Source organism: Mirounga leonina, unplaced genomic scaffold (genome assembly GCF_011800145.1).
Source record: "Mirounga leonina isolate KUSES-001 unplaced genomic scaffold, KU_Mleo_1.0 Mir_94, whole genome shotgun sequence".
Classification (NCBI taxonomy): Eukaryota; Metazoa; Chordata; class Mammalia; order Carnivora; family Phocidae; genus Mirounga; species Mirounga leonina.
This window is the reverse complement of record NW_023270855.1, coordinates 49298848-49326694: the sequence shown is the minus strand read 5'-3', so window position 1 is coordinate 49326694 and position 27847 is coordinate 49298848. Positions and strand designations below refer to the sequence as shown.

The following is a 27847-nucleotide window of genomic DNA, read 5'->3' as shown; positions in this document are numbered from 1 at the left end:
GCGCGCCGGCCCCAGCGTCTCCCTAGAGCGCCCTCTCGGCAGAGGGCTGGACGCCGAGGGGGCGCGCCGCAGATTCGGGGACCCCGAATCCAGGGTCGAAGGGCAGTTTGGCGCCCCCTTCTCCTGCGGGGCGGGGTAGTGGCGGAATTCCGGCCAAGCCCGGTTTTACAAGGACTCCAGGCCAGATCCTGATCAGCCTGGACGTTGGGGTCCGAAATTCTCTTTCCAAACCCCTGGGGGTATGTGGGCGGGTGACCGAAGTCGGGAACACCAGCGACACTTTTTTTTAAACAAAACTTTATTGGTAATAGTTTTCAAATATGTTTACAACAGCACACTGTTCAAGAGGAAGTCGCGTCCTTCGCAGCACACAGGTTGAATCGCCCCCGTGCCCACCCGGGGCCCCACCCCAGGCCTGAGAGCTCCTCCTGGATGGGGAGAAGTTATGAGAGGGACAAATACGGGGATGAATGGGGTTGCTCCCCACTTTTGTGTTGAGAGAAAAAAGCACAAATGGGGGGGAGAAAGGGTGATGGACAGCTGACAGCTAAGCAGAGGAGGAGCGCCCAGGATGGGGGGAGGGGGGCGGAGGCTGCTGGGTGAATAAAACAGGCAGCCGCTCCCCAGCAACCCTGGCCTTGAACCCCGGGCCAAGAGGCGGGAGGAGGGCTTTGCCTTCTTTTGCGGGGGTTGCCTTCCCAATGAGCAGAGAGGAGGCTGGGCATTAAAATCTAGCTGAGAATAAAATTAGAGTTTGGGGGGGAGTGCTGGTGGGAGGAAAGACCCTGGGCTTGGGGCTCCCCTTCTATCTTTTCGGGGGACAACTCCTTTTTGGCTGGGAGAGGGGCAGCTGCTTTCTTTGTCTTGGCGGAAGCCCAAGGGTGAAGAAAGGTCTGCTGGGGCAGAGGGGGACAGGGGCTTCCTAAAGGGGCTGAGACCCTTCCAGGCTTGCCAAGGGACCCCCCAGGGTTGGGGGGGGTGGGCAGAGGAGCAGAGGAGATTAGCAGCTTGGGGCGGAGGTTTGAACCCCAGCTCCTTCCTTTACAAATTCAGTCTGCTTCCCAGCCTTGTTAAAATGGATTTGGGAAGGGGGCAGCTTGGGAGGGGTAGGGGGAGGAGGAGGGGGAGGCACTGGTGGAACTTAAATAAGATTATACCTTTTTTTTTTTTTTTTTTTTTTAATTCTAGCAAGCAGCCCACTGAACAGGTCACTAAAATCTCTCCTTTCCAGGCACCATTGCTCTGAAGAGAAGGCTGGCCTTTCCTTCATTTGCCCTTAGTGGGTGATGCCTGTGGTTTAGGGGGGGTGGGGAGGGAGTTAAGTTTGGGCCCCTCTTTCCACACCCTGTCCCTGAATACACCAGTAAGACATGGTCTGACTGGAACATAGAAACTCGTTTAAAACAGGCAGAAGTGGGCTGGGTGGGGGTCTTCTGGGGAGGAGGAAGGCAAAAGTGGTAGGGGGAGGCAGGAGGGGGAGGGGTTGAGGGGGAGCAGCTGGTGTTTCCATTCCTCTGAATATCTGGCTTCCTGCTCCCCCTACCATGGAGGGTGGGGTGGGGGTGAAATTAGATGCAAGGAACTCTGGGGCCCTCTGGCTGTTCAATCCAACCCTCCCACCCCCCACCAAAAAAAAAAAAAAAAAAAAAAAAAAAAGAAAGAAAGAAAGAAAGAAAACCCGTGGCGGCACAGGCACACCCCTAAAACTCAGTAAACTCCTTGCCACACTTCTCATTGATGGAGACTCGGATCTCTTCCTCCTCATAGTCGTCAAAATTACTCGTGTCCCCAGGGCCTTTAAACTTTGGTATGAAGGGAGCTTCCACCTGGAGAGGGGTCAAGAACCACTCAGACCTCCATAGTCAACATAATCATCCTTACAACAATAAATGTGAATGGCCTAACATTCATGAGATAACTTCCTCTGACCCAGGCCTGAATTTAACATAAGGGTGTGGACTCACCTTAATAACCTTAAGAATCTCATTATAGCCAGCTCACCAGAGGGGTGTCTCGTGCCCAAGGTCACAGAGTGGCCAAATGACCCCGCCAACCCCCATCTAGACCCCACTGCTCTAAGGCCCCTCAGCTAGACTGACTCAGAGCCTGTGGCCTATTTTCAGATGCCACTGCCCTTTCCATCTCTCCACTGGTAACCCTCCCTGGCTCGTGGCCTCTGCTCAAAACCCTCAGTGCACCTGCTTGCGGGGGGGGGGGGGGGGCATGGGGAAGGAGGTGGCCCACCTTCCTCTGGTAGATGGCGATCCAGTCAGTTGTGGCAAACCACTTGTGGTTCTTGATATCGTTGACCCCATTCTTGAGGTTCCCGAAGCGTTTGGTGAGGTCCACCTGCAGCAGGTTCCGCAGCAGATCCTTCAGGTCAGAGCTGAAGTGGGATGGGAACCGCACCTGAAGAGGGGGTTAACACAGTCAGGGTGGGGGACTTGTCTGGAGTCTGGGGAATCCCAGAATGCTGCCTTTGCTACCTAAGAGTCCTCCCAGGTAGAGAATCCCCAACTTAAGTGTGCTTTAGGATCCCATTAAAAAAGCTTGTTGAGGGGTGCCTGGGTGGCTCAGCCGGCTAAAGCATCTGCCTTCAGCTCAGGTCATGATCCCGGGGTCCTGGGATCAAGCCCCACATCAGGCTCTCTGCTCACAGTGGGGAGCCTGCTTCTCCCTCTCCCTCTGCCTGCCACTCCCCCTGCACGTGCTCTCTGTGTCAAATAAAAAAAAAAAAAGCTTGTTGGGCCCACTGGAGTTTCTGATTCAGGAGGTCTGAGAACCTGTATGTCTAGCCTGTTCCTCGGCCGTGCTGATGCTGCTGGACATGGGGCCACCCTAGGAACTGCTGTTCTAAGGTAAACCCTTCGATGGTTCCCGTTTTAGAGACGAGGGAACAGGCTCAGAAGGGTTAACAGCCTGCCTAAAGTCACACAGAGGAGCGGGACTGGGGGCTTTCAACTTGGGTCTGTTGGACTCCAGAACTTGCATTCTTAGCTACTGCTTCCTAAGGCAGCTCTGTCTCTGGGTCTGGGGACTTCTGAAACATCCACGGTTAGGAGAGAAATGACTGTTTTTGTTTCCCCCTCTCTCTCCATAGCTAAGACTCTTCCACTCTTTAAGGCTCACTTCAACTCTTCCAGAAACTTCCCCAAAGCCTTGTTTGCAAGTACTCACTGGATGTATAGCCGCCACGAACTAAGTTCCAGCACTACTCTACATTTTACACGCTGTTATGACCTTGGCCATGGCCCTTACCCTCTCTGGGCCTGTGCCTGCCTCTCAGGCAGGGGGCAGATATCCCAGCGTTGCATGAGGGAAGAGAATACCGCTGAGGGCGCGTGGGAACTGTAAAATGCTACAAAGAAGGGAGTTATGCTCATCTTCTCCTCTCCTCCTCAGAACTGTCTATGGTTTTTTCCTTTTCTCCCCGCCCCCCACCCCCTCCACTTTGGGCCATTTTCCCTGCAATTTCTTTTCAGCCTAGTGGCAGACACCTCGTCTTTCTCTTTTTAGTAACCCGTCGCAGCAGATTTCTTTCTCAGAGGAGCAAGTGTCTGGTACCCCAGTTTTCATATGGGTAAGGTGAGGCTCAGAAGGGCAAAGGCACCTGCCCGAGGTTTCAAAGTCAATGGGTGGCTGAGCTGGGACGTAGAGCCAGGTCGGCACCCCCAGGCTGAACTGGGAGCTGCTTCCACTAATTCCCAGGCCAGGTGGAAGGATGGCTGGGTCCTCCCAGCCAGGTAGTGAGCTGAGGGCAGAGGCGGGGTTCCCAGTCTGTCCTGAGCCCTTGGGGCCTGTGATGATGCTCTCCAAGCCTGAGCTTCATCACTCCTTCCAAGTGCTGGGGTACAGCTGAGCAGGGTGCATCGTGCGGCAGTGAGCACGTCTGCACTCTGTGACAGCTCTGCCACCCCACCCTGTACCCCAAGAGTTAGCAAGTCTGCATTTGGGAGAGGAGACATGGGCTGCATCCCCTAATGACCCTGCAGGGTCTGGAGTGGCACCCGGGAACTGCACACGGTTGCTTCCTGCTGTGAAACTTGTGGAAACTCATGCTCAGTGGGATGACCGGAGGCAAGCAGAGTCTCCTGTTGGGCAGGGAAGGTGTTCGGGTGAGGCCTGGGGTTCTGGAAGCCCTGGAAATATCAGCAGTGTGGGTCCAGGATTAGACGGGGAGGTTGTGTGAGGTGCTGGCCTGTTCATGTGGCTGGTGCGCCCAGCTTCACTGCTTGGCCTAATTTAATGAACTTCTAGATTGTTCTGACACCATATGCAGGGCTCCATGGTGAGCAGAACTGGTGGGGAAGGGTCTGTGTAGGGGCTTAGTCCCTGTATCCAGGCCTCACCTTCCCAGAGACAATCTTCTCATAGATCTGGATGGGCTGGTCAGCGAAGAAGGGCGGGTAGCCAGCGGCCATCTCGTAGATGAGAACCCCCAGGGCCCACCAGTCCACAGCCTTGTTGTAGCCCTAGAGTGAGAAGTGGGGGGTATGGTGTGAAGAGAGGAGGGCGAGGAGGGGTGCAGGTGGAGTAGGCCTCAGGGCAGTGGGATGGGCGGGGAGGTGCCTACTTTGCTCAGGATGATCTCTGGGGCCAGGTACTCAGGGGTCCCGCATAAGGTCCAGGTGCGGCCTTTTACACGCTTGGCAAAACCGAAGTCTGTCACCTGCAGGCACAAGAACAGGCTGTTGGCCAGGAAGGAGACAGGGAGGGGGAGGATCCAGCCCATGGCCGCCTGGGCCTGCCCCATGCCCGTCCTGGTGGGCACCTGAATGTAGCCCTGCTGGTCAATGAGGAGGTTCTCCGGCTTCAGGTCCCGGTAGATGAGGTCAAGTGAGTGCAGGTACTCGAAGGTCAGGACGATCTGGGCCGCGTAGAAGCGGGCATGCGGTTCACTAGTGGGGACAATTGGGGAGGGGACAGGTGAGTGTGGGTGGTTATGCCCAGCATGACCTGCCCACCCCCAAATGCTCTAGCAGCTGGGCCTTCAGAGCCGCCCCAAACACATAAGCAGAGCAGACTTCTTCGTATATGGTCCCACGCGGGAAGGAGCCCGCATGTCCATCAACAGAGGAACACAATCAGACTGTGGTAGCTTCATACAGTGGAATCGTACCCAACACCACTGCCAGGAAAAACGATGAATACACTCAACAACGTGGCTAGATGTCAAGACGATTATGTGAAGCAAGAGAAGAAAGGAACAGAAGAATATAAACGGTGTGATTCCATTTATATCCAGCCCAAACCCAGACCAAACACATTTATGGTGTTTGAAACCAGAAAGGACAACTGCTTTCTTCAGGGCGGCAATTTGCCAAGAACGGGGTTCGAGGGATTTTCTGGGGTGATGGAAATGTTCTCTATGGTATTTTGGGTGGTGGTTTCCCAAGTGTATGCAAATGTCAAAACGTTAAGCTCCTGTGCGTTCTGTCGTATATAAAGCACATATCTACATAACTAAGGTAAATGATAGCATGAATTTTAAAACTGCCAACTTAAACAGTGAGACCAAAGTCACCGTGCTTCTTCTGTTTTGTGGGGGCTGAGAAATCACAGATTCCTCGGCTCAGGGGCAACAAGAATCCAGACAGACTTGGAGAGCCCACGTCACCTCCCAGATGGCTTGGTCATGCGACGACACCTGTGGGCACACCCGGGCCCACTGTGGCAGGGGCTGGCCAGCTCACCTGAACCTTCCGATCCGCCGCAGGTGGGAGAACATCTCCCCGCCAGGCACATACTCCATGACCATGTATAAATTCGAGTTGTCCTATGGGAAACAGTGGCTGATCAGGGGCCCATCTGAAGGCCTGGTGCCTTTACATGGCGGGTGTTCCAGAATAAAGCGACAACGACAATCTTGGCTCCCATACGAAGCCTGTTCGCAGCGCCAGGCACTATACTCCCTGAGCCTCCTGGCTCATTTCCTTCCGCCCATGAAGAAGAAGGGGCAGCTGGGATCCTGCTCACAGGGGGTGAAAGTGAGGGCCGGCAGGTGGGGTGGGAGGGGCCCAGCCAGTGGGGAGAGGACTCTGGGGCATCTCACGTCTGCAACTGTCTTCACTGAAGCTTGAGGTCACAGTTTTGTCACCTGCAAAACGGGCCCAGGATGGGCTACAGAATTTGTGGGGCCCCAGAATAAAACTGTGAAGCCCCTTGTTAAAAAAAATTATTACAACTTTTAGGATGACAGCAGCTGAGCTTTAAACCAGGCATGGGGCCCTTGTGACTGTCTGGGTCTCAGGCCTCGAATGGCTTTCCCCAGATCTTGCAGTCACAGCTTAGGATAACACCCAAAATAGCTCACGGAGGGTGCTCACATTGTGCTTGGAATGGTCATGGCCACCCCATTAGGTGGGGAGTCTTGGGATCCCCACTTTATAGACAAGGAAACTGAGACTCACGGCAGTCAAGTCCCGCACCAGCATCACACAGCCTGGAGGAGCACAGAGCTGCGCTTCGAATCCAGGCTGTGTGGCGCAGTTTGGGCCTAGAGTCGTGCGTGCGTCAGGTGCTTTGCTGTAAAATAGAGAGGTGGTTTGGAGGGATGTCAGCCAGGTTGGGTGATCTGCCCCAAGTTCTCAAGCTAGAAACTGGTGGGCCCAGGAGTTGAACATGGGTCTACCACAGTCTCAGGCTGACTCCTGCCCCCAGCATCCCTCCTCTGGGACTCTCCTCCTTTCCCGTTAGTGGGCCTGCCTCCTCGGGCAGCCACGGCTCGTCCTCGGCCCCCACCCTAGCTCTGGGAGCCCCGAGGCTGTACCACCTAGCAGTGGCCCCGGCCCCCGGGCGCTGGGACCCCACCTTGAAGGAGAACTCGAGTTTGACGAGGAACGGAAAGTTGACCGCTTGCAGGATGCGCTTTTCGTTCAGGGTATGCTCGATCTGTTTCAGCTTCACCACCTGTGGGGGTGGGAAGGGAGGTAAGAGTGGGTCTGAGAGGGTCCTCCTCTTCCCCGATGCCCAGAAGTAACCCCCTGGGCTGGGCTGGTCCCTTTGAGTGACCACAGCCTGTAGAACCTCAGGCTGGATGCTGAGGACATACTGAGAAGGCAGAAGCTGCCTGTCCCCGCATGGCATGCAGTTCAGGGCAAGAACACGAGTCACCAAGCCTCATGGCCCAGAAGGGTCAGAGCCATGGTGGGGGGAAGCTCGGGGCCTGCGGATGCCCAGGTAAGGGGCCTGGTAAAGTCAGGGGGACGGGGGAGTCAGAGAAGGCTTCCTGGAGGAAGGGGCAGCTAAGCTGAAACCGAAAAGACAAGCAAGAGTGGTGCCTAAGAGATATTTAGAAATACTTTCCCTGCATCCAGAGCACCTTCCCCACAGCCACTCAAACCCCACACTGATTCTTCCTCAGCTGTCCCCAGCAGGTGCCTCACACATAGTGACAAGAGCCCTGAGGGGTATGTGCTGTGAGCATGGCATTTTGGAAGACCCAGATGCAGAGAAGGGAAGTGACTTGCCCAAGGTCACCCACAGCTAGTCAGTGTCAGGACCGCATGTCACACGCAGGCAGGCTGGCCCCTTGGTCAGCTCTGATCTGCTGTGCTAGGGCTTTTCCCACTTTGCTCACAGCTGTATGCTCCAGGTCTACACCTGCACTGTCCAGTAAGTCCACACTAGCCATGTACAGCTGCTGAGCACTCGAGATGTGGCTAGTTGCCTGGGGAACCAAGTTTAAAATTTTAAGTTTCTAAAATGAAAATTTAAAAACGAACACCTGAGGCAGTTACTGGGTGACTTTTAAGCCTGAATGGAACAACGCGGGATATGTGAATCTGCTTTTCCAACCTCTCTGCTTTTTCTTGTTTTTCTAGTGAAAACTGAACATCTGAACAGAGATGTAAGTATAAAATACACACTGGATTCTGAAGACTTCATACAGAAAAAAAAAATGAGAGGTCTCATTAATGGTATTTTTACACTGGTTACGTATGTTGAAATTATAATATTGTAGATATACTGGCTTAATTAGAGCACATTGCTGAAATTAATTCTACCTGTTTCTTCTTACTTATTTTTAATTTTAATTTTTTTTAAAAGATTTTATTTATTTACTTGACAGAGAGAGTAGCAGAGGGAGAGGGGGTGGCAGACTCCCTGCCGAGCAGGGAGCCCAATGTGGGGCTTGATCCCAGGACCCTGAGATCATGACCTGAGCCGAAGGCAGACGTCTAACCAACTGAGCCACCCAGGTGCCCCTCTTTTTACTTTTTAAAGGGGGGAGGGGTTCTACAAAATTTAAAACCATATATGGCTTGTATTACCTTTCTGTTGAACATGCTACCCTACAGCAGTGCCTGGCATAAAGTAGGGTCTCAAAAATATTTATAGAAATAAGGTCTGTGGGGCGCCCGGGTGGCTCAGTCGGTTGAGTGTCTGCCTTTGGCTCGGGTCATGATGCCAGGGTCCTGGGATCGAGCCCTGTGTTGGGCTCCCTGCTCAGTGGGGAGTCTGTTTCTCCCTCTCCCTCTCCCTCTAACCCTCCTCCCCACTTGTGGCCCCCTCTGTCTCAAATAAATAAAATAGAAAGAAAGAACGAAAGAAAGAGAAAGAAAGGAAGAAAAGAAAAAAAAGAAAAAAAAGGAAAGAAAGAAAGAAAGAAAGAAAAAGAAAGAAAAAGAAAAAAAGAAAGGTAGGTTGGTTGGTCTGTGAGGGGCGCCTGGATGGCTCAGTTGGTTAAGCATCTGCCTTTGGCTCCGGTCATGACTCCAGGGTCCTGGGATCAAGCCCTGCATTGAGCCCCGCATCAGGCTCCCTGCTCACGGGGAGTCTGCTTCTCCCTCTCCCTCTCCCACCCCCCTACCCCGACTTGTGCTCTCTTGCTCTCTCTCTAATAAATAAATAAAAAAAAATTAAAAAAAAAAAAAAGAAAGAAGGTCTGTATAAATACAATACTTTCCCCAGGAAAACTTCTGGCTTCCTTGATACAGGCTAGGTGTCTGAACCCATGTCCTCTGCCTGGACCCCCATCAGTGGCTGGTCTGGAGGGGAAGCTTCATGAAGGCAGCATGGGTGCTTCTGAACCTCGGGTCTGGCACATTATGAAGGCTCAGGAAACAGTTGGTGAATGACAGACGGGAAGACCAGTCAGGCTGTGGGAACAGTCTGAACCAAGGCCTGGTGCGGGGGGGGACGGTGACCTCCTGGCCGGGCTGTGCTTACCTTCTGTTTGTCGAGGATCTTCATGGCAAAGTGGTTCCCGGTCTCCTTGTGCTTCACCAGCATCACTCGCCCAAAGGAGCCCGTGCCGAGGGTCTTGATCCGTTCAAACTGATCCAAATGGGCTGTATTCTGTGGGCAGAGGGGTTGGGAGGGTCAGGGACCCCCTCCAAGTGGGGGCAAGGCCAAGGTCCAGGGCATGCCCTCTGCCACCAGCAGAGGGGGCCCTGGGGAGGGGGTGGAATGATGGGGGTAAGGACAGGGGGTGGAAAAACAAGATGGCGAAGGACACATTCCTTAAGGCGGGTGGCAGGGGCCAGATCCGGTCCTGGCCCGGGGCCCAGGGACTACTGGCAGCTGCGTGGGGGGCAGGGGCCACCAGGTGGAAGGGGGTGGTGGGGTGGGGGTGCGTGCCAGTGGGGGATTGTATGCCTCTGCCCAGGAGCCCCTGCTGGCATCTAGGGAGCAAATGGGGTCAGGTCTGGAGCCCTCCACAGGGCCCTAAAAATCCTCACCATGTTACAGGGACATGGCTGGAGGCTGGGGGACCATCAGCTCACCCCTCTCAGGGCTCTGCATCCAGGGGGCTTACCTGAGCAGGATTTTCCCATTTTTTAAGAAAATCTTCTTTGGCTTTGGCTAAGAACTCTTTCACTGAAAGGAAAAGAGAGAGAGCATTAGTTAGAGACCCCATCTTATCGGGGTGGGCCTCGGCTATTCCTGGGGAGATGCCCATTTGTGCAAAGTGGGGTGCAGCTGTCTCAACCTAGAGACTGACCTTTTCCTAGTAGCTTCAGGTGCCCTGGCTGAGCTGGAGGGCAGCTTTGGGGGGCCCTGATCTGGGCTGGGGGCCTGGGCCCCCTTTACTCAGAGAAGTGGGATATAGCCTCAACTCTGTCCCAAATGGGGTGCAAGGTGACTCGGGGGTTACTCTTAGGGGTATAGAGAGTGACGCCCAGGCCAGCCCACCCCCACTCGCCCCAGTTCTGACCGACATTCCATGGCCAGGGCCGACGCCAGCCAAGATATTTATAGCCTGGGGATTTGGCTGCTCCTCCAACCCCTTCTCTGGGGAGGCCGGGCCCTGGGTGGAGGCCTCTGGGGCTCGGGTAGCAGGCGCCCTTGGGGGGCTCAGCTGTTGCCTTGGCCCCCAGCTGGCCCCATTCCCGCCTTTGCCAGTCCAGGGGTCCTTCCTCCAGAGGTGGTTCGAGGGGAGTCTTACCCTATGCCCACACCCCACGGGCCCTTCAGCACCCCAAGGCAAACATCACCATCCGGCTAATGGTGAAGACTTCCTGGTGGACCCTGGGCCTGCTCACTTGGTTTGCCTACTAACTTTCCTTTTATCCATTCTTCCCATTTAACGCCCTAGGAAACTGAGGCTTGAAAACAGGCATTCTTGCCAAGGCCAAGAAGGAGCCCAGCAAAGCAGTTAAGGGCCAGAACTCTGGGACAAGATCAAGTTCAAATCCCAGCCTGGTCTCTGATGAGCTGTGCAACCTTAGGCAACTGACCTGACCTCAGTTTTCCTCATCTGTAAAATGGGGATAATACTAGTAACGACCTGGTAGGATGGTTGTGAGGACTGAATGAATTAATCTTGGCAAAAGGGGTTGGACAGTGGCTGGTATGGGGTTAATGCGATATAAATGGCAATTACTGATTTTGTTTTTAGGTATTTCTAAAAACTGAGGTATGAAATATAGGGCGTGGGGGGTACATTGACCTTTCAAGCTCTAAATGTACAGCTTGGTGCATTCTTGCATTACAGACCAGCCCTTGTAACCACCCCCCAGGGCCAGGCACGCTGTTCAGGGACCCTTCCTGTGTGCCAGTCCCATGCCAAATGCTTTCTGTGCTTAATTCCTACCCTAATGGGTCAGACCTGCTGTTCCTCTCCTTGTACAGATGGGAAGACTGACCAGGCCTGAGGTGGCCTGCCGGACCTCAGTGCCCACAAGATTAACTGCTTCGCTCCCGCCTGGTGGCAGTGCACAGGGTGGCCCACAGACGGAGCTGTCTTCTACCCCCTGACACCTGCCACCCTGAGGGGTCCTACGCGCTTGTACTTTGGCATCGTCTGTCATCTGCCTGGACTACCCAGACACAGCGCCAGGAATCCCACACAGCCTCATGAGTGGCCACCACTCCCACCGTTCCCAAGACTCCCCTGAGCGTTTGGAGGGAAGAACCTTCCATGGGGTTGCAGGAACGGCAGACAGAGGAGAGACTGTTGGCCAGGAAAGCCTAAAAATGAGTGGCTGGGCAGAGAACGGGCAGTCAAGGAATGGCCACGAGTCCTAGGCTGGTACCTGGCTGGGCCATCAACTGCTTGAGACCTCTCTGAGCCTGAAATCCAGTGCTTTCCCTAGCAGAATCTATTTTGATGCACAACACCTTCCTTGGAAACCTCCAAACATACACACTGAATTCTGGATGAAGGTGGCGGGGGAGAGGGTACCCTCTTGGGACTTCACCTTTGCCCACCTAACAAGGCAACGGAAGGGGTGTGGGAAGAATCCAGGAGAATGCCTGGTCCTGCTTCCCTGTTTGCTCTCAGCCCTCCCTGAGAACTACCATATTCTGCTTTTTCCTGACTTAGTGGGCCTGCCTTTGGCTGTCTGCTGGTACCCCACTGAGAGGCTCCATGGGTGCCTTGGTTCTAGTACAGCTCTTCTCTAGACTCTCAACGTACTAAAGGGCCCAAACTGTGTCCCCTCTAGTTCCATCGGCTTGCCAGATTTGGGGCACAGTGTGTGGGGGGGGACAGTCAGAAGGAGTGGGCAGATAGAGGGATAATGATGGGGGAAGCCCCAGCCAGAGCCCCCATACTCACCTCTGCTTCCTATGTCTTCCAGCAGAGGGTGCAATGAGGGGTGGAGAGGGATAGGGTGATGTGGGACCCATCTACCCCGGCCAGGGAGGCTCAGGGTGCTGGCTGTGGCTTACGCGCCCAGAAGGTGTGGTGCAGGTAGCCCAGGAAACGGAGAGTCAGGTGGGCCCAGAGAAGCAGCTGCAGCCACAGCTGGAAGGTGGTCTCTGAGTCACTGCCCTGGCCACTGCCTGACCCCACATCCATCCCAGGCTGCCCTGAGCCCTCCCTGGAATCCTCCCTTTGCAGGGAAACCAGGAACACGCAAGGCCTCTGAGCTGGCTTCCTCTGAAGGGCCTCAGGGGACCAGGGAGGAGGAGCCGGTTGCCAGGGAAGCATTTAAAGGTACCTGCTCCCGGCTGGCCAAGGTTTGTGAAGGCCCTCCTTAGCAGAAGGCAGTGGGAAGATTCTCCTGAGGGTGTCCCTTCTGGCTGGCCTGGCTGCCCCAGGGGTGGAGTGCTAAAGCTAACTTCCTGTTCCAGGGACTTCACTGCTCCCAAGATGCCAGGTCCTGCCGTCCTCAGTGGGTGCTGAACTACTCAGAGGATGGCACCGAATGTGCCCAGGGCAGTGCCCACTGGGCAGAGGGGAAGGAGTTAAGGTTCAGACCCAGGCAGCAGCTAGGGGCTCCCTGGGGCCAAAGAGGCCCCAGAGCCCCGTTAATTAACTGAAAGAGCAGATGGAGAGAAAGAAGTGGTGGGGACGGGCGCAAGAGCCACCCTATCTCCTCCCCTAAGTCCTCTTTGAACCTGGAGGCCCCAAATCCTGTTACCCCAAGAGAAAAATGGGTATATCTGGATTTGTCTTGCTCCTATGTGGGGGCAGAGAGGGGACTAACATCGCAGGATGTCCTTGGCCTCTGTCAAACCTTGCCCTGTGCTTGGCTCTGCTTTCAGCCATGAAAGTCCAACCGGAAACGAAAGGCTAAACCTAGGGGTGGGGGAGGGGAAGGCAGCCTCGACCATCTTCCTCCTTCTTTCCACATCCCAAATAAAGTGGAGGGTCAGTGGCAGCTTCTCTGAAAGTGCCCAGCACCCGTGGCCCCTGCTGACAACAGGAAGTGGCATAGAAGGGAAACCCAGCCAGCTGCTGGCTTATGAAACCCGCCCCCCTGCCATGTCTCCCCCGAGGGATGGAGGGGTGGTTGCCAGCCTCCACTCTGGTCTGGATTCGATTTGGGCTAACAGAGAGAACCCCAGACACCCCTCAAAAAGCCAGGGCCACAGCAGGAGGCAGGAGCCCAGCCTTGGACACCCCAGACAACAATCTCAGCACACTCAGCCCTCTGAAACCTGTTTGTCTGGGACACGGATGGATGGGACCCCTATTCTGGACTGGATCGCTCCCCAGCCGGATGGACACCCATTCTGTACTGAACCATCATCCATTATGATCTGGACTCCACCACTGAGCTGAACCAACCCCCATTCTGAGCTTAACACAACACTGGGCTGGACCACCCCACCGCCTTGGTCTGAGCTGGACCCCCTGTGCTCGCTTTGGCGGCACATATACTAAAACTGGGCTGGACCCCCGCTCTGGGTGGAACGCCCCCCCCGTCTGAATGGGGCCACCCATACCTCTGCTCTTCCCCAGGCCCCCAAGCTCAGGGTTGTTAGTCAGGGAGAGGTTTCCAGGGCTAGCCAGGGGTCTACAGACTCTTCCTCTCCACCTGTTCCTGAAACTCCACTGTAGCCCTTCCCTGGCTTGAGGGGCAGAGAGTGCCTGGGAAGTTGCTATAGCAACAGGGCTCATCCTCACCATCGTTGGGGTTGGAAGCCATCACTCAGTCTTCCTCTCAGGGCACCAAGACTACGGTGGCTGGGAAGGTTCATGAGACCTGCTGTACCAGCTTGGCTGCCCATCCCCAAGACTCCATCTATAGGGGGAGGCAGGGAGTTGTGGGGTGGTGGCAGGAAGAGAAGCCAACTTAGGGACCAACGGGTACAGGGAAGGGGCAGATAGGACCCTTAAGCTTCTGTAGGCCTGACTGGGCTAAGGGAAAAGCTGCCTTGGCAGGACCCTCTTGGGCACCCATACAACTGCCAATGCACAGAAGGTGCTTGCTGCTCTCAGGCTTCTGTAGGATGTTAGAGGGCCTCCATCCTTCCTATCCAGGGACCTCTTGGGGGCACTTCTCACAGAGCCTGGATCTGCTTGTCCCTGGGACCTGGAGGGGTATCTGGGGGCTCCCTTTCACCAGCCCCGCCCCTTCTGTGGGCCAGCTCCCAGGGGTGCCTTCGGCCAGTGCCAGCCAAGGCCTGAGCTCCACTTGGCCGCCCGTCCCCAGGCCTCTTGGGAGGCCTTCTCTCGGTTCTCCAGCTTGCTCAGAGCCCAGGGCTTGGTCTTTTTTATATGTTCTCTTAGCATCTTCTCCGGGCCCCTGCCAATGGCTTTGGCATCTTTGGGTTAAGATTTCTCCCACCCCACCCCACCAGGGCTTGTTCTCGATCCCTGCCCTCCTGGAGGAAGCTGACACTGTGTCCTGCCATGGAGACAGGGGTACAGGGGGCTGCAGGATGCCTGACTGGTGTCTACTATGGCTTGGGCGTTTTCCTGACCCAGGTCAGGCTGAAAGCTGGCAGATGAAATTCAGGTGCCCCCTGCAGGCTGGCCTGGCTACTGCCCCCGCCCCCACCCCCACTGCACCCTGGTTACAAGACGGCAGATTTTGTCTTATTTCATCCTTTTGGACTCAGAGCTTCAAGGCAAAAAGGGGCTTCCTCTCTCATCCTATTTCCTTTTCTAAGAGCCCCTGTAAGCCTCTGGAAGGATGTACAGCTTGGGGCATCTCCCAAAGTGTGACATGGGTCTCACTGGCAGGGCATAAAATGATTTTAGGGATGTTACACTTTTCCAGTTACATTGTATTTTAATGTGTATCAGAGAGAATATGACTAGCATACCAATCTCCTGATTTCATTTATATTATTGCTCAGGACAGATCAAACTTTACATCTGAACAAAAGTGGGTCACAACTTTATTATTTTAAATTAAGAAAATATAAGTGAATAGAGTAAAAATCAAGGAGGCAGCTTAAGAAAGAATGTCTGGGTCAGGAAATTCTGGGGTCTAGGAAATTGGCTGGTAAGTGGATCTGGATGTGAATCCTGCCTCTTTGACATAGTCCATGTCAAACTCAGACAGCGTGTTTGGAAAATTCGGAGAAAACCCTGTTATGAAAATCACTCCAGCAGATAGATCTATGGAGACCATTTAGCCTGGCACATCCTAGATGCCCAATAAACAGTAGCTCTGTTTCACTGTGGTAGTCCACTTCTGGGTGTCTGGCCTGTGTTCTGGGAGAATTAGCGGTTCCTTCCAGAGCCTCTCTGATCTTTTTCTCGGGGATCCTTTTCCCTGTGCGGCTTTCCGCCCCACTCTGCATGTGTTTGATATGCCTTGAAAGTTTTCCAGGACGATGTCATCTCCCCAACTTTCAGCTGAGCTACTGCAATATATAGCTACTTGCCTCCACCTTCCACCTCCCAGCCGGCCTCACCTGCTGGGGGCCCCAGCCCCTCCCCCTCTGCCTAGTCCCCTCCAAGCTCATGCCCAGACCTTTTTTGGTCACTACCCACCTGCTCCTCTGTCATCAAGTGCTCAGCTACAGGCACTTGCCTCCCTGTCCCCCGCCCATTGGTGACATGTCAGGCCTTCCCGTGGCTGCTTGGTGATTCTGAGTTCTGCCATTTGAATCTGTATGGGAATAAAGTTCCCTGGGTTTCATGCCTGTATCTTTCTGGGACAGGGTATTCAAAGGACTCAGACGCTGGGGTCTGAGATCAGAAACTGGAAAGGGCGTATTTGGACATGGCCTCCCTTTTCAGCTCTATTTCTGGGTAACTGGAAGGGGATCCTAGCTAAGCTCCAGCTATAGGTCTGGAGTGATGACAATTTAAGACCCGGGGGAACTGAGGAAGGGGCTTGAGGTCATTTCTGAAGGCATTTCCAGATACAGAATCTCTCTGGCTGGAAAAGGCCAACACCAACATAATTTGGGGGCTGAGGGGGAAACAGGCCTCTCTCTGGCTGAGCCCTGGGAATGATCAGAATCTATTTGTCCCTTGGCAAAGCAAGTCATTAGATGTCAGTCACTACTCTCCCCAACTGTCATGCTTCAAGTCCCCTTTCTCACCATCCCAGCTCAAGCTGAATGAGCCCTGCTAAACCCAGACACTTCATACCCCACTTTTCATCCTGGGCCAGGAGAGGGTGAAGAAGCCCTGGGGACTGGGTGAATGACGGAGCCTCAGTTGTAAAACAACCATTTGTTTAGGGGCACTCCAAGAAGCCTAGAGCTCACTGCATAGCAGGAGATGGGAAGGAGCTCTGCTGCACCCCGCCCCCCCCAAACCCAGGAAAGAAGATGCAATGAATCCCAGCAAGACGGGCTCAAACTTGGCTTTGGAAGCACTGAAGCAGTTCTCTAGGTTCATAAACAGTCTGCTACCTCAGCCAGGGACAGACGTTTGCTTGGAGGAGGGAACACAGGCAGAGAGGCAGAGTGACAGAGTGACAGGATGAGAGAGGGGCAGAGGGACCCAGAAAGATCCTGTCCCCCATGCCAAGTGACACAGAAGGGAAAAACAATGCTGGAGGAGGCTCTGGGAAATGCTTAAGGGGGGCAGCGTGGGTTTGGAGGGGGGCTGTGATAAGGTGAAAAGGGGAAGGGCAGGAGAAAGATGGCGGGGGCTGGAGGGGGGAGGGGTGTGGTCACTAAGTGGCCAAGGTCCCTCCGGGGTGGAGGCAGACCCCACAGCACTCCCAAACTGGCAGGAGCCTGGGTCGGGGTCTGGCAGTGGGTTCCATCAGTGGGAGAGGTGAGTGAGGAAGTGGGGGGATTAGAATCTGGGAAGAGGGGCCAGGAAAGGAGGGGGTGGGGTGGTGACAAGGCCCCATGTGGGGCCCCAGCGGTCATACGTGCCTTGGTTGGCAGTGACAGCTGGGTGTGGGGGGGCACAGTCTTTGCAGTGGGGGGTGGCCTTTGGCAAGGGGGCTCCTACAGGGGTCTTCTGCGGGCCCTGGGCCCCAACCTTGGACAGGCAGGAGGAAGGGGCGCTGTGGGGGGGGGATGAGCAGAGAGAAATGGGGGGGGGACGCGTAGGGGGAGGGGCCAGGCGGTGATGGACAGGGCGGGGGCTGGCAGCGCGGGACCGGGATCGGGGTCATGGCCCGGGCACTCACCGCTCTCCTGCTCGCTGCCCTTCTTGGCGGCTGCGGCGTTGCCCATCGCGGCGACGGCGGCCGGGGCCGGTCCCGGAGCTGCGGCGCGGCGGGTGCTGGCGGCGGCCGGCGGCCCAGGAGCGCGCTGGGCGGCGGCGGCGGCCCCTCGGGTTGGCTGCGCTGGCTGCGGCGCCGCGACCCCCGCCCAGCCCCTGCTTCCCGCGTCTCTCCGCGCCCGCCCGCCCGGGAACCTCAGCCCAAGTCCGCTGCTGCTGTCCGTGACGCCCCCGCAGCCCGCCGCTCATTGGCCTAGGCCGTCCTGAGTGACGGGGCCGCGCCGCCGCCCATTGGTCCTCCGCAACCCTCCCGAGCCGCCATAGGCCCTCGGCTCCGTGACGCGTGCCGCGGACGCCCGGCCACTCGCGAGCTCGCGAGGCCTCAGCTGGGCGGGCCGGCGCACCTGACTGGCCAGGGTTTGCGACAGGGCCCATGGCCCGCCCAGCGAGGCCGCCAATTGGCGGAGGCGCGCTGTCCGGCAAACCCCCCGCAGAACATTCAGTGTCAATCCCGGGGTGAGAGGGCGGGGCGGAGATGCAGCCCCACTGCTCTGGCCGGCCGGGCGGGGCGGCGGAGGCAGACGGATGGCCGCGCCGCGCTCCAAGGCCCAGGAGGCGGTCCAGGCGGCCGCCCGCCTGGCCCCGTACGCGCCGCAGTCCCCCGCCTCCGCTTAGTGCGGCAGCGGCCACCGGCCAGCTAAGGTTGGCGCCAGGGCCTCCCCCCGAACCCTCCTGGCGCAGCCGCCGTCCACCTGCCAGCGGGGGAGGGGCGCGGCGGGCGCCTCGGGTCAGAGGTCGCCGGGCCTCCGGTAGTCGTCATTCATAAGGCCTCGCGCAGGATAGCAGGGTCCGGGCCGAGGAGCCTTTTAGGTCTCCACCCACAGCCGGAGCTTCAGGAGGATGCTGGGCCCAGGGAGCAAGGGGTAGTTGGGAGGGGGCTCTACGTCCATCGCTTTGCTGGGCATCCACTCTGGGCTTGTGCGTGTCAGCTGGCACTTTTTTTTTTTTTTTTTAAGATTTTATTTATTTGAGAGAGAGAATGAGATAGAGCATGAGAGGGGGGAGGGTCAGAGGGCAAAGCAGGCTCCCCGCCGAGCAGGGAGCCCGATGCGGGGCTCGATCCGGGGACTCCAGGATCATGACCTGAGCCGAAGGCAATGGCTTAACCAACTGAGCCACCCAGGCGCCCCAGCTGGCACTTGTTAAATACATTGCGCCCTATTCCTATCACGGAGGTACTATTACCATCACTCCCATTTCACAGATGAGGAATCTGGGGCACAGCCAGGCTGGGGATGCCCTTTGTCTGGGCAACACAAAGGGAAGCTGCCCTCCAGAGCAATAAGATGACTCTTTTTTCTGGATGCTCTTTTATTTTTATTTATTTTTAAAGATTTTAAGTAGTCTCTACATCCAATGTGCTGCTCCAGCTTACAACCCCAAGATCAAGAGTCGCATGCTCCACCCACTGAGCCAGTCAGGCACCCCTGGGTGCCCTTTTAAAACACAGCCTGAGGTCAGTTTCTCACTGTCACACTACTGACATTTGGGGCAGGGTCATTCTTTGTTGGGGAGAGGGACGGTCCTGTGGGTTCACTATAGTTTTAGCCAGCATCCCATCTCTACCCACTGGATGCCAGTGGGACCTGCCTCTTCTCCACCAAAGCCATCTCAGACATTGTTAAATGTGCCCCAGGGGCAAAGTGCCCCCAGTTGAGAACCACTGACGTAGAAGACCCAAACAGAACTTGCCAAGGGGAGCAGGGGGCCAGATGAGCCAGCTATCTTGACTCAGGGGCTAGCTGGTCTCAGGTCTACAAGCCAATTGGCTGCTCTGCCTATAGATTTATACAATCTGCACCCTCTCCAGCAGCTGTCTGCACCCATGTTCCTAGGTCCATGTTTCTGGGAGGGAAGAGTCAGGGCACTTCTGTGAATTATGGGGAAATGGCTCACCAGCCAAACCAGTCTATTCTGGGCTGTGCAGTTACAAAGTAAGGCTAAATAAAATTTAATAAAAGTGTTGCTGTGTGTCCTTGGAGCATGATGTTAATTTCTTCCTGTGGGTCAAGGTCAAAGTCTAAAAAATCACTGGTTATGCTCTATCCAGAACAGCTGGGTTGCTTAACTTTTGACAAAGAAAAACCCCTCCCTGAACCTCAGTCTGGAGTACAATTACGTAACCAATTAAGACTAGGGTAAGAAGCTGAGCAAAGGGACAAAGGGCAGTCAGCCCACTGGCTGCGGCAAGAGCCCCCTCACCACATCATGACGAGAGATGGACAAATCTGCCTCAGCCCACTTAAGACAAAAGCAGAATCAGTCTAGATGAAGTGCTTTTTATTTTTAGATCAACCAAACATATTTAATATAAAAACCCTTTAATATACAAACTGTAATCACAATAGCATCCACATAGCAGCAAGGGAACGGGGCATTGCGGGGAGCATGGCAGGGGAGAGGTTTTCAGGGTCCCTACGGTTTCCTGTGCCTGCAAGAGCACGAGGTCTTCGCAGAGGGCAGATCAAGGCAGGCAGAGGGGCCCTGATGCCAACACTGAGGCAGACTGAGCAAAGCAGACTCCTCCAGCATGCCATCTTCCCACCATGGCAGCCTCCAGGGAAAGCCAGATCCAGTTAGGAGATGACAGGAAGGTGGTTGTGACTGAGAGGAGAGTCAACCATCATTCCTCAGCATCCTGCTGAGCATGCCTTTGGGAACAGAGTTTTCCAGAGGCTGTTGGATTAAAAAGACTTAAAAACTGTCCTGGGAGAAGGACAGAAATTGTGTCCAAGTGTACCTTCTAACCAAGATTCCTTGCCTGTGACTCCAAAAAGCTGGGTGGATTTGCTCCGATGTTTGGGAAGGGACAGGAATGACAGAACCTTTGGCTCAACAGGGCTGGAGCCTTGCCAGGCATTGACCAAAAAAGCCTCAAGGCAGGCCAGGGAGGTCTGTGGGAAGAGCTCTGGGTCAATGGTACTCAAAGGAGCATGGTGGCACAAAGGCCTGCAGGTGGAACTTATAGTGTGTGTGGAAGAGAGAAAAGACACAAGTCACAAAGAATTAAAAACTGAAGTACGTGCTTCTTACAGGCCTGGGCAGTAGAGGTAAGATGATCCTTCTGGGTCAGGGTTGGGAGAGATCTGAGGCCTGCTCCTTCCTCAGAGCCATGTCTGACTGGCCTAGGTATAGTTGATGGCCCCAAAGTCCTCCAGATGGCCTCCATGGGACTGTGTGGGAGGCCCAGCTGCCCTCTCCAGATGTGCTAGGAGACTGGCCACAGTCCTGGCTGGGCCCAGGTAGGGCCTGGATTCCCACAGTTAGATGCAGTCCATGGAATTCTCGGGGAGGAGGCCGGGGATGCAGCCAGGGAGACCCAAGCCCTTGATGGGAGCACAGCTGAAGGGGAGGCCACAGCCCAGGGCAGGGTCCTGGTTCTCTATGGCCTCTAGCCTGTCCATGTTGTTGTCCCAGTTGATGTGGAAGCGGGTCACTCGGGGGTTCGAGGCCAAGATGTTCCTCTGGAGCTGGGGCAGAAAGAGGAATGTCAATCCTTGTCAGCATGCCCTGTCATTACTCCCACGGAGCTGGGGCACCCCCAGCCCCTGCCCCAAGGCCAGGAAGAACAGCTTACTTATTCCATCACCATCAGCAACTATGGGTAGAACTCCAAGGAGTGCCTATATATCATGACTTAGGGCTGAGACCTATCTAATCTCAGTTCTGTGAGGCGTGCTTCTGAGAAACAAAGACCTTTCTCTCTCTGGTTCTAGTCTGGAGCTGCAAGATCTGAGCATGACTTGAAAACCTTAAGAAGTGACCTTGGCTCCCAGTTCCAATGACTCAACTCCCCCAGGTGCAAAGGAGCCAGCCTGTCCGAAGCAGGAAGTGCAGAGACAGGTCCCACCTGAGAGAAGTCTGGCTTCAGGGGTGGGTTCTCCCGCAGCTCGGGACTGGGGTATTCGTTGTTGACGTAGTAGCCCACACGGATGAACTCCTGTCCATGGTAGGTGCAGGTGATGAGGACCACGGTCACACCCACAGCATCGGTCTCAGGGATGAGGGATGGGTTGGGGGCGTCAGCCTAGAGGAAACACACCCTGTGCCTTAGCATTGATCGCACAGCCACACCTCCATCTTGTGATTTTCGAGCAACACATATTTACTGAGCCAAAAGTATGGTTTCTGCCAACGGGAGTTTCTAATCGAGTGGGGAAGACAGAATCAATCCCGTAAATGCCTGTAAAATGCTCAGTGTGACAAGTGCCACAAAGGAGTAAATGGTGCTGAGGAGTGTAGTGAGCAGGAGGGAGGGTGGCATAAGATAAGGCAGGTAGGTACCAGGCCACCCAGGGCCTTTTGGGCCAGTTAAGGGCTTGGGGAAGAACAAGAATATTTAGCAGGAGGTAAGTGCTGCATCACTCTTATGGTCTGTAAAGACTGGCAGTGTGTGATGCTGTGATGGGAGGAGGGCCATTATGTAAGCAGGGAGATTCGGCAGTTTACAGTGGTCATCCTGGAGGTGTGGACAGTGATTTAGACCAGAAGGGAGAGGACAGAGGCGGACAGATTTGGGGTGTGTTGTTATGGATAGGACCAGCTACATAACTGGTACAAAATGAAACCAATACAAAATGAAACATGGGATCCCTTATTCACAAATAGTAAGTTTTAGCCAGTGACAGCAGAATATTAGATCAGGTGCCGGGCCCTGTGTGGCTGCATGGGCTGAATGCTCAGGAAGCCAGCCCTGCTTGTGGAGTGTAGTAGACGGGCTTGGCTTGCTGGTGGCCTGGCTACAGGTGGGTGAGGCGTTAGGGGATGGGAGGAGGTTGCTTGGATTGAGGAGGGAGCGGCCGAGTGGGATATAGGTAAGGACTGAGCAGAGCCTTTGCTTTTAATATCTTTAAGTATTTATTTATTTTAAAATATTTATTTATTTGAGAGACAGAGAGCGAGCGAGAGGGGGGAAGGGGAGGAGCAGAGGGAAGAAGAGAATCCCAAGGAGACCCCACACGGAGTCCAATGCAGGGCTCGATCCCATGACCTCGAGATCATGACCTGAGCCAAAATCAAGAGTCAGACGCTCAACCAACTGTGCCACCCAGGAGCCCTGGTAATTTTGCTGTTCAGAATGGCTACCAGGCATAGTGCTTAGTGCAAGGTGATGATGTGCTTTATGAAGAAAACGTGTGTTAGATAAGCTTTGTTCAGGCATGAGTTATAGTGCTGTTGGCAGGGAGTTCAATGTGAATGAACCAACAATATTACTAAATAAGGTGTCTTTCAACATAAATACACATGAAACAAGATTATGTATTGATTGGTTGACAACAGGACTTGTAGGAACCTATCCCTGTATTCTTCCAGGGGCAACGGTTCGGTATTCACAAATTCGCTAATGCAGCATTCGCAGTGACCTTATAGGACGTGACTCCCGTGAATAATGAGAATCAACTATGAATCAGTGGCTCATGGTGACAACTATGACAGAAGTGGAGAAAAGGGAAATGTATGAAGTACTTCTGAGAGGTCAGACAGTTCCTGAAAGCAGAGCCAGAATTTGAACCTCAACTTTTGGCCCCTGAACCGCACTGTGTGCTCTCAGGTACAAGAGGATGTCTCTTGGTGCCAAGGCCTCAGGCCTTGTCTTTCTTACCTGAAAGATGAACATGTGTCTCCCCGCTGGGACAGGCCCAACTAGCACGGAGTCTAGGATTTGATCAAACTCCTCACTCTCAGCTGAGCCAACATAAATGATCTTCCACTCTAGATCTGTAAGGATATGGGATATTAAGGATTTGAAATACCTGGGCAGCACGAAGGCAGGGGAAGGTCTTCTCGTGTGAGTTGTAGACAGATCCTTAATATATTGAGAGATCTTTATTCTCAAGAATACCTGACATCTGGGGACTAAGTGCCAGGTACCACAGGCCTGAACACTGGAGTGGGCATGAAACTCTACTTCTAGTGGGGAAATTTCTCCCGTGAGCCTAGCTGTGCCCGGTAACATTGACTCTGCATCTCCAGGGAAACTCGGGGATCTCAGAGCCTGAGGGTGAACCGTATGGCAGAGGTTGAATTAGGAGCCACATGACAGAGGCGTGCTGAGGAGGGAAGAGCAGGGAATTGGGCCATTCAGGGCCCTGCCCACTGGGTGCTGGGATAGGAAGCAGCATCCTCTTTCACACACAGGGACCAGTGCCACCGAACTGAATAGATCCCTCGACAACTGGGCCAGGGCAGCGGATTCCAATCCAGCAGGAGAGCCAGCCGTCAGGAGGGGGAAGACGAGGCCACTGGGGGAGCCAGCCAGCCCCCAGGTCTTCCAGTTCCGGCACCAACTCATGCCTCCCCTCAGACATTTGGGTGACAGTGACTCAGTCAACAAACGTGGCACCGTACAGTGATCCTTCAAACCCCAACTCGCTTGCACCCCATCCAGTAGGGGGATCTCATCCATGAGTAATTCCAGCAAGGTGAAAGGAAAAGTGCTTAAGGAGACCCTGCCCAGCAAGCACAGGAAATTCCCGGTGACTGCTGCCTCTTGCAGGAGGTCCAAGTGTATTAGGGGCAAGGTCATGCTAGTACAGGGGAGGTTGGCAGGAGACCTGCAACTTATTTTAGGTTCTTTGAAATTACACAACCTACAGCTCCAGCAGCCGGCGGAAATTTCACAAGCTATGAGTTTCACAGGAAGCAAACTGTTGTTGAAGTTGCCCTGTTTCTTGGTCCAGTGTCCCACAAGAGCATCCAACTTGGGAAACACTACTAGGCTGGGCCACAGCTACGGAGGTTTGTCACCCAAGCCCCAAGCTCTTCCTCGATACACTGATTTCCTGTCCCTTTGCAGCATCACCCAGACCTTCTACTCAGGGACCTTAGCAGGTCTGTGGCATAGACCTCACCAGGGTTAAAACCCCAGTCTCTTATTATTTGCAGGGACCGATTAAGTTTACTGATTTATCTTTGTGACAAGGAGTGACACGACTAGACAGAACGTTTCTGGACAAACAAAAATCAAGCTGGCTCTGTCCTTACCTTTCTAATACAGCTCTCTATTTTGGTAGCTTTCCTCCTGCAAACCCCCCCCCCCCCCCAGTGGAGTCCTGTATGTGTGCATTTAACCAATGTGCTGGGGGGATAAAAAGGAGACTGAGGAGAGCAGGTCCTGTGAGGGTCACAGGCACTGGATGTTCAATACCACTGGCAAAACCTAAACAAAGACTGGTGTGGGTGCTGTCCGGAGAAAATGCACTGCACCAGCAGCCAGGCAAATGGGCCACCATGGCTCCCTCAAGAGAGGCCGAAAAGAAACCAGAGAAATGACCGAGGACCATAGAGAAATACTGACTCAAGGGGTTAGAGGAGCTGATAAAGTCATCTATGGAAGACAGCAGATGCTTGAAAATAAGGACCTACAAACTGGATCATCTTAAACTTGCTGAAGCGTTTGAAGCAGAAGCATACTTAAGTGGCTCCATTTTTTAGAAGTAGGAGATGATTGCACACGCATAACATGGTGTACCTAACTTTTCAGGCAATTCCAAGGGTAACTTGACAGTATTCAATTTTGTCTTTATGCCCTGACTTTACAATCGAACAGTCGACAACATGCTCTTCCACTATGTACGAAAACAAAACCAAAACTAACCTGATTAAAGGCATGTAAAAATTCATCATAGTTGAACTAGCTGGAGAATGTTTCCCGCCTTAAGACAAAAACAAAAACAAAGACTACCTAGTAGGCTTTTTTTCTGTTTATCACTTTACCTTTGTTCAGAATCATATAGATGAATCGTGGCCTGACCACGGTGTTAGCTGTGGGACAGAACATCTGGTTCCATGACTTATTCAAATAGTGGCTATTGAATTTCTCAATGAAAGAGGGCAAAAACACACCTACTGTATTAAGTGTGGACCCATGCCTTGGAAGCATCTATTTCCAGTTGCCGAGGAGAAAAAAGAACCAAAGGGGCTTAGAGCCCTTGGGAAACAGGGCCAGCCACTGACTGGGGGTTGGGCCTTTTGTTGGATCTTCAGTTGCCACTGTCAAGGAAACAAGACTGAGATTTCTCCAGAATCTGAGAGACTTCTAAAGCCTGGCCCCCTCCAACTGTTTGGGAGGCAGGAAACGGATTCTCTCTGCTCCATGGGAAGAAGGCCAGGAAGAGGCAAAAAGCAAGTTGGCAGGTCAAAGTCATGGACAGCCCTAGGGGTAGAACCAGAGTCTGGGTTTCCAGGCCAGAGTTTGCTTTCCAACTTGCATTTCTCTGAGCAAAAGCTTTATTGTTTGGGTGTAATTAATAATAGCACCCCCTTCATTCTCTTTTGAGAGTGTCCCGATGTGGAAATAAATTCTACGGTCAGTCTTATTTATGCTCCACTTCTTAAAATAAGGGATGAATTCTTTCTTTCCCAGGTTATAGCAAAGGTAGAGAACTCTGGACTCAGAACTTAGAGACAAACTCTAGTGTCAATGCTTCCACAGACGTAGCACCAAGACTTCTACTTCTATGACCCTGGGGAAGTCATTCCATTTCTCTTTATTAAAAAATAATGACCAGCAGGTTGACTTTTGACTTTCCTGCTCGGAGTCCATAAACAGTAAAGTAACAGGGCAGAGATTTTCCTAGGAATAGAAGTACTAGATAAGGACCATGCAACCCTTTTTAAATGCAAGGAGCACAAACAGGCTCTTTGAAACCTGATCTCCTGCCTTCTGGGAACTGTGAATCCCTTAACCTATTAGCTCCTTATATCTCCTCCTGGCTTTAAAATTAAATTCTTATTCCACACTGTCATTCTACACTTTAATTATTTATTTACACCCTGCCTTGTTCCAGAAAGGATTTAACTGGGCTTATTCTATAGTTAGTCACAAGTAGATTCCCTAATTTAAAAAGGAGAGAAACTGGGAGAGACTGATCTATTGACCTAGCCCAAAAGGACTCACATCTCGAATTGTTATCAGCCCCAAACTAATCCAAGTGGCTGGCTTTTCCCACAAACCACCCACCTACCACTGAGAGGCGCTAGTTAGCACACCATGGCCCCTCAGATCTCCAGCTCCTCAGCTGCGGCCTCTTCTTGAACCACCAAGTGGAGAATCTGTCTAATGGAGTACTTCCTCCTGAAAGTGGTGCCAAGAGTCCCTGGGCAACCTTAGATTTTCGATTTTTATAGACCTTTACTTGAAAGGTCTTTCATTCTTTGTGGTTCCTGTCTTCTCATCTGTGAGATGAGAGCCATGTCCACCTTTTTAACACACAGATGAATAAGTACATCTGTGAAAACACCTTGGAAAAGATGCACAAAAAGTTCTGAACTCCCAGCCAACTGTTTGAAGTCAGATACCATCATGGCTCAGCCTGGCCCCCCCCCCCCCCAGACTGGGTCAGACCATCAAAAGTGTTGAAAGAATTTCTGCAGTAGATCAGCTGGCACCTGGTGGGCAGACAGTGGGAACCGGCTGATGCTGGACTGGTTATGCCACCCCTCAGATATGAGTGTATTTATCGAAGCACACAGACAGGAGGGAGGAACGGGAGCTGGGGAAACCAAGTTATCCTGAAAGACTGGAGCTGGAAACCTGCCGTGCTTCCCCAGGTGGAGCTCAAGAGTGGAAAACTGGGTACAGGCTAAGGAGGTGGGAAGCCAGGTTCTGGGGCATGTGCTTTGGGGTTAGAAAACAATCAGAAGTGGGTGGGGGTGCGGTTGTTTTAAATATCAGCAGGTTGGGGAGGGGATTACTGGGAGACAAATGGGGAGATCGGGGCGAGTAGGGTCTTGCCACGGGGGAAAGGGATTTCACAGACATAAAGGGTAACGGAGGGGCTCCGCTGGGAAAAAAGGAAGGGGGACAGGGTAACTGACGGTCTCTGCAGGTTAAAGAATGGAGACTGATAGAAAATACGTGCCCAGGGGGAGCTCCACAGAAAAAAAAGGGCGGGATGATGGTCTCCACTGGGGAAACGGGAGTAACTGTGGGGAGGGGGTCGGGTTGGCCATGGGGTGTCAGGATAGTCTCTTACAAGGAGGCTGGGGCTGAAGGGGAGGGAGGGAGGGAGATCAAGGTTGGAAGGGCCTGTTTCACGGGGGAGGTCGGGGTTGGCCGGGGGGAGGGGGGGATCTCCACACAGGCCCAGCCTCACCGTCCGCCAGGGCCTCATTGCACTCGAAGCTGATCTCGAACCGGAAAGGGCTGTGGAAAGGGCTCGGATTCTCCAGCACCGCCACGTTCAGCACAGAAACCTTGGCCATCGCCTTGCCGGACTGCGGCAGAGGCCACAGCTGGGACAGAGCCCGCGCCTGAGTCCTCTGTGGTCAGCGGGGTGGCGTTACCCAGATCAGCTCCCGCCTCTTCTGTCCGCCGACTGAAGTGCGTATTTGATCCGCGCGCCTCCTTCAAATAGCCGGCCCCACCCTCCGGCCAATCACCGTCAATGCTCTCCGGCGGCGCGAGCACATCCTCAGCCAATCCTGAGGCGCGGATCGGCGCGCGCCGAGACTCCTCGGGCCAATCCATGGAGCTCCCTCTCCGGGATGCGCGGGGGAGGCGGAACCATTTCTTGGCTTCTC

General features: G+C 53.9%; 2 protein-coding genes across 2 annotated transcripts; both read right to left on the bottom strand.

Moving 5' to 3' along the window:
• Positions 1-280: 280 nt before the first annotated feature.
• PRKACA (protein kinase cAMP-activated catalytic subunit alpha) lies at positions 281-17494 on the bottom strand. Its single transcript, XM_034996780.1, has 10 exons — positions 17229-17494; positions 9761-9822; positions 9172-9300; positions 6811-6909; positions 5694-5776; positions 4772-4898; positions 4574-4669; positions 4350-4472; positions 2245-2409; positions 281-1826 (listed from the first exon to the last, which is right to left on the bottom strand). Exons 1-10 carry the CDS (start codon positions 17272-17274, stop codon positions 1701-1703), a joined length of 1056 nt encoding a protein of 351 aa, XP_034852671.1. The 5' UTR covers positions 17275-17494; the 3' UTR covers positions 281-1700.
• A 2092-nt stretch (positions 17495-19586) lies between these two features.
• On the bottom strand, positions 19587-27768 carry ASF1B (anti-silencing function 1B histone chaperone). The gene is made up of 4 exons (XM_034998668.1): positions 27421-27768; positions 22926-23041; positions 21174-21350; positions 19587-20793 (listed from the first exon to the last, which is right to left on the bottom strand). The coding sequence occupies exons 1-4, from the start codon at positions 27527-27529 to the stop codon at positions 20587-20589; spliced, it is 609 nt and encodes a 202-aa protein (XP_034854559.1). The 5' UTR covers positions 27530-27768; the 3' UTR covers positions 19587-20586.
• Between the last annotated feature and the right edge of the window lie 79 nt (positions 27769-27847).

Bases quoted from the DNA above. Each gene is read 5' to 3' on its own strand.
- PRKACA (XM_034996780.1), bottom strand. From the start codon at position 17,274: ATGGGCAACGCCGCAGCCGCCAAGAAGGGCAGCGAGCAGGAGAGCG. The intron at 9,823-17,228 runs GTGAGTGCCCGG...TTTTCCTTTCAG, and splicing joins GGGCAGCGAGCAGGAGAGCG to TGAAAGAGTTCTTAGCCAAA. The intron at 4,670-4,771 runs GTGCCCACCAGG...TTGTGCCTGCAG, and splicing joins ACCAGCAGGGCTACATTCAG to GTGACAGACTTCGGTTTTGC.
- ASF1B (XM_034998668.1), bottom strand. From the start codon at position 27,529: ATGGCCAAGGTTTCTGTGCTGAACGTGGCGGTGCTGGAGAATCCGAGC. The intron at 21,351-22,925 runs GTAAGAAAGACA...TGTTTCCTCTAG, and splicing joins GACACATGTTCATCTTTCAG to GCTGACGCCCCCAACCCATC. The intron at 20,794-21,173 runs GTGGGACCTGTC...TTTCTGCCCCAG, and splicing joins TGAAGCCAGACTTCTCTCAG to CTCCAGAGGAACATCTTGGC.